We start from the raw sequence: 11,841 nt of genomic DNA, 5'->3' as shown, positions 1-11,841 counted from the left end.
AATAACTGAGAAGCCAGCTCCCAGGCAAGCTCAGAAACAAGGTGCAATTGAAGTAATCCTTTAGTAGTCATTATGTACCTGGAGATCATCATCATCACCACTACTGTAGTCGAGCTGGCTGTGAAACTGTGGCTGCTCGTAGTTTCTTCCCTTATTGTTTCCAACAGTCACAATAATTTTCTGCCGTAGTTTTGTTACGGCAATCTTGTTCCTTTAGTTCTTTCATAGCCACTCTTTTCTTCAAACAGCTTTAGTCTCAATGTCTAATGTCATTGCATGACCCCCAAAATAATGGAGAAGGTGCAAATGTGCACCGCTGCATCTGACAGGACTTCTGATCAAATCGATCCTCTCGTGATTTCATGCAGCTGGCAGGAGCTTGCCCATCTGGGAGCTGCCACAAGCTAGAGGCAGCTCTCATGCCATTCTCGCACGTTGCTTAGTGCAGCAGGTCCACCTGAGAAGCTGCTGAGGGGGGCATCAGCTTCAGCTGGGCTCTGAGGGTTGTTATCAGGACAAAACACTGATGAGCATTGACTTGTCTTTGTAGTGAATTGGCTCTAGTGGCATGGTCAGAGCCTGTGATGGTCTTCACAGATGAAACATCACTGGACAAAGTCTCACCTTACCTTGGTTTAAGCTGAGTACAGTTGCAAAGTAAGCAGCTAGATCTGGCTCAAAACTCATTGCAGTCAAAGCATTTTTGCCAGTTTCTGTAAGGTTTTGAAGAACGTGCCCATGGAAGGCAGAGGGCTTAAAACTACCTGTCCCAGCATTTCCTGGCCCAGTGTTCAGTACACCTTTAATGCTAAATTCTGGATTGCTTTCAACCTTGAACCATTGCTTGAATGCAGTTACTTGCTTGAGCCCCTACCACTTCCCCCTTTTTTTTTTAAGTTACTGAAATTTAGGTCTTTTGGAGGGAATTCAGAACTCTGAGTTTAGTGATAAATATGAAAACACAAAAAGTTGCATATATAGCACCATTACCTTGCTGGGATCCATATGTACTTTTTCACAACACAAAATAGTTTTTAGTCCTGCATCTTAGCCTAGGGTTGGGATATGCAAAAGGTAATAATCTCTTAAGTTAAGAAGCCAGCTGCTTTGTTCTTCCTTCCTTCCTTCCTCAGCAACAGGAGGCCACAAGAGGAGGTCAAAAGATTATTCTTTTTTTCATTATTCTTAATCTAATTGTTCTTGAAGACATTTATTTAATTGTTGCTGCTGGAAAGCTCTTTCATGGCCCACAAGAAGTTAGAAAAGCTTGGATGTTTTCCTTTTTATTGGGATTTAATTTTTGCTTGGGGAAGGATGGTGCACAAGTCTACTAGACATCTTGTTAAGGCAAGAAAGACTTTATGTACTCTGACACACGAGGGTGACAAAATGAGCATCCTTACTCCTCACCTGTGTGGGACAGCTCAGCTTTGCACACCTTGCTATGGAGAATTTTTTCCTCGGCTCAGAATATCTGTGCCCTATCTGCCATCAGGCCTCTCTTATTAAAGCTGGGTTGCTCATGCCTGCCCTACTGGTTATTCTTTGATGGGGGATGGAGGATCCTGGAGGGACAGCCACTTTGCTGCAGATAAATGCAGAGAAACTCCCAAGCCCCTCCACTTCTGTGCTATGTTGACAGCCATGGATATCTTCTGATGTGAGCCCTTAAACTCTGTTCATGGTGGCATGGAGCTGAGTTAAATACAAGTAATCTTCTCAACCTCCCTCTCTCCCCTCCTTGGTTGTCAGCCGCCATTAATTGCTTGCATTTTGGACAGCCAGGTGGGGCAGAGCAATATTGCAATGATAGCTGGAATCTTCTCAAATGACCCTGGTTTCACCCCCAAGCACACAATGTTGGGTTTTTTTTTTCCCCCAGAGTAATTTTCAAGCACTGAGCTGAAAAGCCTCCCTGAGAGATGGCTCAGCTCCTAGAGCGCCCATCCCTCCCTGAGCAGCCACCACCCGCTCTGTCTGTCTCACCAATCAATTTTACCTTCTGAAAGCCAAGTATTGCCTGTAGACCTGCTCAGGTCAATGTTGGTGAGGAAACGAGGGAAAACGAAAGGAAGAAATAAGGTTTCAACTTCAGGCACTGAAGGCAATTGTCGTATTTTTCCCTTTGAAACCGAGCGGGAGTTGGCTGGGATCTGTCAAGCTGTGAGTTCTCACACCTCTGGTAAATATTTAGGGTCTGATTCACCACTGAATCACTCTGTTATTTTTCTGGCTCTATTCAGAGGAACTCCTCCATCACTGGGATGACACCAGCCATCTGAGGTCCTCTCATCTTTTTATTTTAGCATCTCGTGGTCATGCGTACCTGTCCTCACAGTCCCCCATCAGGACAGGGAAATGATGTGATCCCTGCCTGGCAGAGGGACTTGGGACCACACCGGTCACAGGCATCAGAGTTCTTCTCTGGCCTTAAACCCAAAACTGGCCAAAAGCTCCAGCCATCAGCTGGTGAGACCCTGGCATGACACTGAAGGGTCCACACGTAGCAGAAGGTGGTACATGTGCAGCATCACAGCCTCTCTCATGGGACTCACCATGCTATAGGTGCCCCTCGGTGCGTGGTGGGTCATACACCAGCTCCTGCTGCTGCATGGTGATCATTTAATAGCTGCACTACTTGTCTTGCCATACCTGGGAGACCTTCTGGGGGGGATGCAAGAAGAGCATATTTCTCTCCAGAGATGACCGCAGTCAGTGTTTTGCACATACATATCTCTGCTTTCATCTCAGGTGGAGGACAGCATGATGGATGTGTACGATCTTGTGTATGAGGAGGTGAGGAAGAATGCCTCCAGCTTCAGGAGGCATGAGCTGACTGCCATCCATGAAGCAGTAAGTTGTCTTTAAGCCTTAGCAGAAAACCTTGCCCTGGATTATTCTCCCAGTGATTTCAGCAGGCTGGGGTTGACGCCTGTGCTCTGCCTTGTGGGTGCTGCAATGCTGTTTTCCCTTGGGAGTCCTCCAGCCTGCTGTAAAGTCTGCTCCTCCTTTCCTCCTATTCCTTTCCCAAGTTTGACCAACCAAATTACCAACAGAAGGAAAGGGCCACCTTGCTCTGGTGCAAGATCTTCAAAGCTTCTGCAATGTAGGTGACAGATACATTGTCTGTCTCAGCAGGCCTTCTGCCATGCTCCCCATATATGGTACAAGAAAGTGGATATACACCTCTCTGGTGTCCCCTGTCAGGTAGAGAAAGAGGGATCAGCAGGAGTATTTGGACATAGCCTCTTGCAATTCTGGAGGCTGCTAGCAAGCTCTCAGAAACCACCAACCACGATACTGCTGACACAGGGGACTTCTCTGTAGCAAGGGTGGCTGCCCAGAGCACAAGGAGGTTGCTTGCCCTCAAAGTCGCAGGAGATGAGTGAGGATGTCCTTCACAGTGAGAAACTTCTGAGTCCCCGCTGAGTAAAGGAGATGCTGTCTCCTCACGCAGCAGGACCTGTTTGGGTAGTGAGTTCATGGCACACAGCAAGGCTGGACGGGAAGATCAGCTCCACTCGCTTGTTTCCAGACACCTCCCACGCAAATCCCTTTATCCTTCTGTGTTTTCTTAAATCATCATAACAAGTACTTTCTGAAGCTGCTTTCATTCATGCTTCTCAAAATGCAGAAAATGGCAAATGTTTCTCATTGCAATGATGGTGGTGACCCTCAGAGCCATGACCAGGCACAGTGGTGCTCACTCTGCAGGGTCGTGCAGAGTCCCCCTTGGCAAGGAGAACCAGGCATAATACCCAGCTTCATCAGTTGCTTATTGTAGCCACTTTAATTAATGGAGAAAGAGTCCTTCTACTTTGATTTTTTTCCCTTCTCCTAGAGCCCCAAGCTGGCCAGTTCACCCTGGCTACAAGAAACAGCTCCACAATGGGTGCTGCTGGGGACCACCCCCCACGCCCATTAGAAGCACTGGAAACATGAATCTGTACATCCCTGGGTTTTCCAGAGCAGGCACTGTGAGACCTGGTGTGACCATGATGGGAGAGCTTGGCCCCAGCCCCAGGCAGCAGTCCTGGAGGAGCACGGGCAAGTTTGGGGCCAGATCCATCCACCTCCTCTGAATTTAACTTCCATTGCTGCCATTGCCAGTTGCGTGCCTATGTGGCAGCAGGCAGGAAGGGTGGCCCGTGGCCAGCCCCTCCTGCCGGAGCGGCCGGCAGCGAGGGGAGAGCCCCAGTGGGCAGGTGGGTGGCAGACCTCTCCCTCTCTTCCAGTTCCTGTGCTGTGGGAAGTACTCTCCATTTGGGGACACAACCAACGTGGAGAACAAGACGTGCCCATCTGGCCAGATACACAGTGCAGGACAGGTAAGGGAAAAGTTTCTTCCACCCCACAGTGGGTTGTGCTGCTACTTGCTAATTGTTAAAATCTCACTAAGTGTTAATGAGAATTGTGGCTTTTTCGTGGTTTAGGGTTTCTGTGGGTTGGGGTTTGTTTTGTTGGTGTTTTGTTGTTTCAATAAGGAGCGTCACATCTGCTGGAGGAGCCCCGGTGGATCAGCAGATCTCAGACCTTCAGATGCAGTTTCCTTTGCAGGTCTAGAAAGCCTTTGAAATGGTTGTGTTTGCACAAGCTTTGTCGCTTTCCTTCAGCTTCCTCCTCATCTCCTGCCTCTGCAGAGAGTGTGAGAGATCGCAGGCACGTGTCTGAGCTAAAAAAAACCTGTTGGACTTTTCCACATGACACTAGTTTCAGAGGCTTAAAAAGTGTCCCATTAACAGTAAATGTGGAATTTGCTGTAATTCCTTTTTCCCAGGGCATTAAATAGGTATTCGAATGAGAAATGCATGAAGCATGATGATGATGCCCAACAGCAGTATTTTCATCAAGGACACTTCATTCCTCCTCCTCACAGTACCGCAATGAGGTTGGTGGAAAAGCCACCAGTGTTACACTGCCTTTGCGCTGAAGCCACAACATATGACTTCATATTCTCTGAGCAAATCCATTGTATGATTATTTTTCTTCCACTGGAGTAGCCAAATCAGCTGAAGTAGCTAAAACTGCCAGCATCAATATGTATGTTGTCCCTAGGAAAAACAAAACTGTGTTGCTACAGCTATGCAAAAACATTGTTGTTAGGCAAAGACATCAAGCGCTAACAGGACGCTGTGATGCGCAAGCACACAGCGGCCTGTGGGGCAGCGTTTCAAAGCGCTGCTTCTGGGAACGTCACATCTCAAAGCAGGGTCAAACTCAGCTCAAGGAGCAGAAAGGGAGAGCAGAGCAAAACTGGGCACTGTAGGGGTGACTGTTCCCCCCTTTAATCCCCCACCTCGTGTCTCCTCCGGGGGTAGGTGAGTGGGAGGATGCAATTTGCAACCCGGGAACCACAGGGCTTGGTAGCTGCACTACATTAACTCTGGCTTTGAGCGCTCTCACTTCTTTCTGCAAATGACTTCACCAAGAGTGTGCTCTTCCATTTCTGAAATGGCTTTCTTGGCTAAAACCTCCTGGATTTCCGTGGGACTGCTGGCATGCTTAAGGCTGATGTATATTAATGCTTGCGAAACTGAGCTGTTCATTAGTACCTTTGTGGAATGTGTTTAGCATTATGGTGTGCTCTGCTTTTCCATCTTTTCATTTCCCTCTTTCCATTTTCCAGTGGGTGGAAAGAAAAAAGCTTGTGCATGGCCACATTTACCTGTGCATACATACATCCCCCACAGACCTAAACTCATCATACCAATAAAACTGTAGATGTATCGTTGTAATAGAAAACATACCTCAGGTGTTTGTCTTCCCAAGTTGCATCAAGCAGCAGAAAAAAGGAGAGCTGCCCAAGGAGCAGCCCTACCGTGCAATGCTGCATTGCCCTCTTCCCTTCATTTCTATCTGAGGTTGTGGCAATGGCTACTGGGGGGATGAAGCCCCCGCACTGAGTTGCTGCCAAGCTGCAAGGGGTGTCTCTCTCATTCCAGGACTGCCTGCAAGAGATTCAGGCCATCCTGAAGAAGCACATGGACTTTGTCTTCATGCTCCTGGGTGTCACCATCATCTTCACGGTAGCTATGTCTGTTCCTTTGCATTTTGGCTTTGAGGGGTGGCCTCCAGTGTGGGGTTGTGTATCCTAAATTAGCCCCTAGAAGCTAGGATTTCAGATGTTTTTTGGAAATCTGCAGCAGAGAAACAAGCAGGGATGGACTCCACCATGAAAATTAGGAAAAGGCCAGGACCTGTCTCGGCCAGGTTGATGGCTGGAGGGGGTTCCCTGCAGGAATAGGCTCGCTGCACAGTTTTTCTGCCCAGAAAATATCAGGCACAGCAGCTGAGAGCAGGGAGGAGCAGCGGGAGTGGGCTGCAGTACCATTTGCATTTCAGACACCCAGACTTGCCTGCACATCTTCTCCTGCAAGCAAGAGGCTGTGTTGCCTGGTGCAGGGCTTGCGGGTCAGGAGGAAGCCGGCAGCAATTGTGGAAAAAGAGATGCAGTAAAAGCTCTATCTTTCAGGAAACCTGGTGTCTCTGCTTGCCCAGCACTCACCAGCTGCCTCCCAGCTTGGCCCGGGAAGTCGCTTTGTGTAGCCACAGCTGGAAGGTCTTGAAAGCTACAGAGCAATAGAAGCAGAGCTGGAGAGCTACGCAGAAAGGGAAAGTCTCATCCTGCTGAGAAGCACTACCAAATCTGGTACAGGTGCATCTTGGGCAGTGGGTGGGCGAAGCAGTATCTGGGAAGGAGCAGACTTCAAAGGAGAGGAGCAGAGGACATTACCTGGGTTCCCTGGCACTGTCTTTGAAGGGAGACCTTGCATAGGAAGGGTAGGATCATCTTCAGAGCTTGGCTTTGATAGAAAGCATCTGTGATGAATTTGCATGTGTTATTTTGGGGAGGACAGAAGAAAAACAAAGCGTTGCCAGAGGAGTGTGTCCTTCAGCCGTGGGAGGGCTCGGTGGCTGTGTGGAGACAGTTGCTTTGGAGCTGGAGAGCACCACTAATTAAAAGAGGCCAGCTCGTATGCCCACCCACTGCTTGGCAGAGGTGTATCACTGTAATTATCTCTACATGAGGGCCCTGCATGTGTGGCAAAACATGCCAGAAAAGAGTACACACCAGGAAACTTGCTTCTTCATGATGAAGGGAGGTTTGGTCTGCTGTGATATCTCTGTACTGCTCCCCAGCAGCACCACCTTTCCTGGCTGAATGTGTATTTGGAGATTGTTTTAATGTGTGTGTCTGCCTTGGCATGGTTACAGGTTAGAAGGCTCTTCTCCATCTAAACAAAACACAGAGGAACAAACACTTTTGTATTTTATACTGCTAGTATAAATTAGGAAAACCATCAGGCATCGCTATAGGACTATAAATGTAAAGTCAGGTGTGAATATTTGGTGTCGCTTTCTAATTTTTCTCAGGTATAGGAAGAATTTCACTGCAGCTACTTTCAGACAAAAGCAGCAGTATTTTTGTTACATATATCTTTCTTCACAGTTTGATGCTATAGCCAGATAAGGCGGCTGTCTTTGAAGCGCGTGCGAGAGGAAGTCTCGCTGGCTGGTTTTCTATTGTGATGGCAGGATGCACAGGAAGCACGCAACGAGGGCCATGGCTGCTCTGATGTCACTGTCTCTCCGCCAACAATGCACACATGTCCCCAAATCAAGTCGTAGGCAAAGTCGTTTGTACATTGTGGCAAGCTTTTAGGAAAGAGCACATTGTTACAGCCCTTGTTATCCTTCCCACAGCAGCCTTACCTTTGGTGTGTGGCCTGTATAAATCCCAATGTGTGACATAGCAGGCAGAATGTCACCATACAGAGGAAGTACGCTGTCCTCTGCATTCTCAGCAGTGCACATGCGTGGGCTGGGGTTTGGGTTTTGTTAGGGGTTTTTTTGTTTTGTTGGGTTTTTACTCCAAACAATATGAGGGGTTGTTTTTTTTCTCCCTATGTTATTTTTACAAAAGGCTACTTACGAGAGAGATATGTTTGTTTGCAGAGAGAAATGTTTTGTGGCAGGAATTTGAAATCCACATTTCCTGGTTTCCTCTCATTTCTCAGTATTTTTAGGACTGGGTTTGAGCTGTCCTGTGTTAATTCCAGTCAGATGCTTTAACCACGTGTTGGGGTTTTTTTTCCTCCCGTGTTGGAATGCATGTTCACCATTATACTGGAACAGGGCTTTCATGAAATATGTGACATCCTGATACACAGATTCAGAAGTGCCAAGTGGACTAACAGGCAACATTTATGGTTGCTTATTTGCACAGATGGGGCATCATAATCACTCCAGCATTTAATTTTTTGTCTCATTGATTTCCTTTTAGGTTTATGGGATGATCCTGACTTCATTCCTCTGGTTCTCCATCCACTTCAACAGCAACCTGGACCGGAAAGGCCAATACACCCTGCGAGAAAGGTAGAAACCCACCGCCTGGGCATTCCTACCAGGTGGAGCCAACTTTTGGCACAGGAAAATGTCTGAAGTCACCCTCAAAATCCCCTGGGAAGGTGTTGTGCGGGGGCAGGCGGTGGGACGTGTGTCATGTGTTTCCCCTTCCTGCACTGTGAGCTGCTGTGCATTTCTGAGCTGATGAGAGTGGACCATGCTCTGTGAAGAAGCAGTCCCCCACCTTCACCGAAAACAGACAAGAACTGAGACATACTTGGACTTGAAGATGCAGATCACCTCGCCAGGGGATGTATGGGCTGTAGCTCCACAAGCAGGGCACAAGCAGCCCCATAGGACACAAATGGAGAAAAATCCCAGCAAAAATCCCAGCATTAAACCAGACTTCTCTTGCACTGTCATCTGAGCCATTCCCTGTGACACCCAAAGATGCAATGTTTCTAGGAAGATGGCTCTGGATCAAAGCCCAGGACTGAGCTTGTGCTATCAGTAAATACAAGGACACAAAATGTGTCACTGCTGATGGGAAATGTGCTCTCCTAGCCAGGACACTTGTAATGATTGACTTTGGGCATGTTTCTGATCATGCTCGAATATGTAGGCATCCAATGACCGTCGACTGTTTTTCCCCTGTTTTCAATTACTGCCAGATTTACAGAGCTTTTAGTAGAGATTAGGAAAAAAATCAGAAAGCAGTGCATGAGCTTTGAAACAAATGGACAGCATAAGGACATATCCCTCTGTTATTCCTCCTTTCTAGTGCAATACACCATTACTTTTTAATTCTTAGGATTTAGGCAATGTCCTAGAGCTTGACATTGCACTGATTTCACAGGGGCTTGTTCAACTTCCAACCTGAGCTCTGTGTTTATCTAGAGTCACTAACCCACTGCACTGCTGTGCAATACAAAAAGGACTTTGATGTTACACATAGATGCAGGACTGAAGTTTAAATTTAAAGAGAACTGGACTGATCTCCAGCCAGGTCAAACAATACAATGTCTAACTCCACGTCCTCTTTACATTACCTTATCAATAATAAAAGGAATTTTAAAAAGCCTCAATCAACTGGAGAGCTCAGCTTCTCAGTCTGGCTCAGACGACAGCTCCCTAGTGTGCTTTGCCCTGATTGCAAGGAGGCAGAATCACTTCTGAGCTGAAAACCGTCACTGTGGTAGATTTAGTACCTGCTGAAAAACCTGCTGTAAGCTATATGGCTATGTGAAATGTCTGTTGAACTGATGACAGCTTTCACTCTTTTCCTTCATTGTGGCTTTTAGCCATGAAAACAGTGAGAAGCAATTGTTTATTGAGATAAACATGGAAACCCCCATGTGAATGTTCAGGACAGGTCCTGGCCCTCAGGTAGAGGCTGCTACACATACAAGAATACAGTATAGCCTACAGCACCTTCCCTAACCTTGTTAGCATTTTAACATGGCTGCAAATATCTTGCACTGGAAAGAATTGCATTGGGTGGGGGGATGGGAGGGCAGGGCTATTGCTTCTCATCCTCCTCCCTCGGAGGTGAGCAGAGCTTCACCATTGACTTGGCTGGAAGCAGAATCAATCTTGAACTGCTCCAAAGCATTACTCAAGCTACCTCCTGGCAGTCACCAACACAACTCAGTCGAGCAGGGATTTACTGGTGATGTGCACTTACCAACATGCTTGCTTTCAGCAAGAGGAAAGATTCACTTACATATATGTGTGTACTGTAAGCGTATTGCTTTCTGGAGAGAGACAATCTCCCTTGTAAGCTCCAGCTGCTATTGTCCAGGCAACTGCTATTGTTATTCCTCAGGCCAGCTGGCAGCTTGTGTGACTCATGGTTGCTTCAATAAAGATTAATTTCTTGCAGAAGACCATCATTACTTCTCTTTTTCTGCCATGCAAGAGGCTGTCTGCATTGCTTGGCAGTTTGCGTCATGGAGTGCCCTCAGTTATTCTTTCAGTGCTGGGAAGAGATATTCCCCAGGCAGCTGGTGCTCGCCTGTCCCAGCAGTGTGCCTTAGCACCCAAGAGGGAGAGGATGGCATTGGTCCTTTTGAGGAAAAGAAGCCACTCATCAGCTTTATCCTACCCTTGGCCAGCTGCTGGGGCAGTCTCATGAGGAGTAACACAAGCAGGGGCAGGAAAAAAGCTTAAGAACATCTTAAAGTAAGGACATGTTTATCAATGGACTGAAGTATTTGTGTGAAATAAATCTTCATGGTTTCACTTTTTTAAACACCAGGTAGTCAGATCTTGCCCACTGCTCTGTGTTGGCTGGACAACAGATGATCTTCTGCCATATCAAAATACATCAGAGATTGAGAAAGTCAGTGGAGTCTATGTTACTGGTGTGGAATACCTGCTTAAGCCTCATCAACTGGTAGAAGAGATCTCTGTTAAAGTTTCACTACCAATATTGCTAAAGCTTTAGATGCTCCTCAATTTTTAATGTAAAGGTATGATTATGGACAGGAGTAGCATGTATATGACAAAGAAACCAGAAAGGCTATCGTATCCTCCTCCCCCAGCTTTCGTTTCCTTTGAATCATTTGTCATCACTGAAACTGCTTCAGATGAAACAGGCATCTTTCCAGCACTGGCCATACAGGGGTGTGTGGGTGCGTAGCTGCTGTTTTCACATCTCTGTGATAATTTCACAGAATCACAGAATCACAGAATATTAGGAGTTGGAAGGGACCTTGAAATATCACCCAGTCCAACCCCTGCCAGAGCAGGATCACCAGACCAGGTCACACAGGAACACGTCCAGGCAGGTTTTGAATGTCTGCAGAGAAGGAGACTCCACAACCTCTCTGGGCAGCCTGCTCAGTGCTCTGTCATCCTTACATTGAAACAGTTTTTCCTCATGTTCAAGTTGAACCTCCTGTGCTCCAGCTTGCACCCATTGCCCCTTGTCCTGTCATTGGCTGTCACTGAGAAGAGCCTGGCTCCATCCTCCTGACACTCACCCTTTACAAATTTATAAACATGAATGAGGTCACCCCTCAGTCTCCTCTTCTCCAAGCTAAAGAGACCCAGCTCCCTCAGCCACTCCTCGTAAGGAAGATGCTCCACTCCCTCCATCATCTTTGTGGCCCTGTACTGGACTCTTTCAAGCAATTCCCTGTCCTTCTTGAACTGAGGGGCCCAGAACTGAACACAATATTGCAGATGCGGTCTCATTAGGGCAGAGTAGAGGGGAAGGAGAACCTCTCTGACCTACAACCACGTCCCTTCTGATACACCCCAGGATGCCATTGGCCTTCTTGGCCGCAAGGGCACAGTGCTGGCTCATGGTCATCCTGCTGGCCACCAGGACCCCCGGGTCTGTTTCCACTGTGCTGCTCCCCAGCAGTCAGTTCCCAACCTATACTGGTACATGGGGTTGTTCTTTCCCAAATGCAAGACCCTACACTTGCCCTTTTTGAATTTCATTGCATTTTTCCCTGCCCAACTCTTCAGCCTGTCCATTTCTGCTGC

The 11,841-nt window shown here is 47.3% G+C and overlaps 1 protein-coding gene across 1 annotated transcript; it reads left to right on the top strand.

Moving 5' to 3' along the window:
- Positions 1–2,712: 2,712 nt before the first annotated feature.
- Positions 2,713–8,380, top strand: TSPAN32 (tetraspanin 32; the record flags this gene model as incomplete). Its single annotated transcript, XM_010185042.1, has 4 exons — positions 2,713–2,853; positions 4,236–4,328; positions 5,943–6,026; positions 8,285–8,380. Coding segments are annotated over 4 exons (414 nt in total), but the record flags the coding sequence as incomplete, so codon positions are not given.
- Positions 8,381–11,841: the final 3,461 nt, after the last annotated feature.

The sequence above is a fragment of the Mesitornis unicolor genome, unplaced genomic scaffold (genome assembly GCF_000695765.1).
Source record: "Mesitornis unicolor isolate BGI_N332 unplaced genomic scaffold, ASM69576v1 scaffold3815, whole genome shotgun sequence".
NCBI classification, from domain to species: Eukaryota; Metazoa; Chordata; class Aves; order Mesitornithiformes; family Mesitornithidae; genus Mesitornis; species Mesitornis unicolor.
Note: the sequence above shows the minus strand (reverse complement) of the source record. Positions and strands in the feature narration are given on the sequence as shown.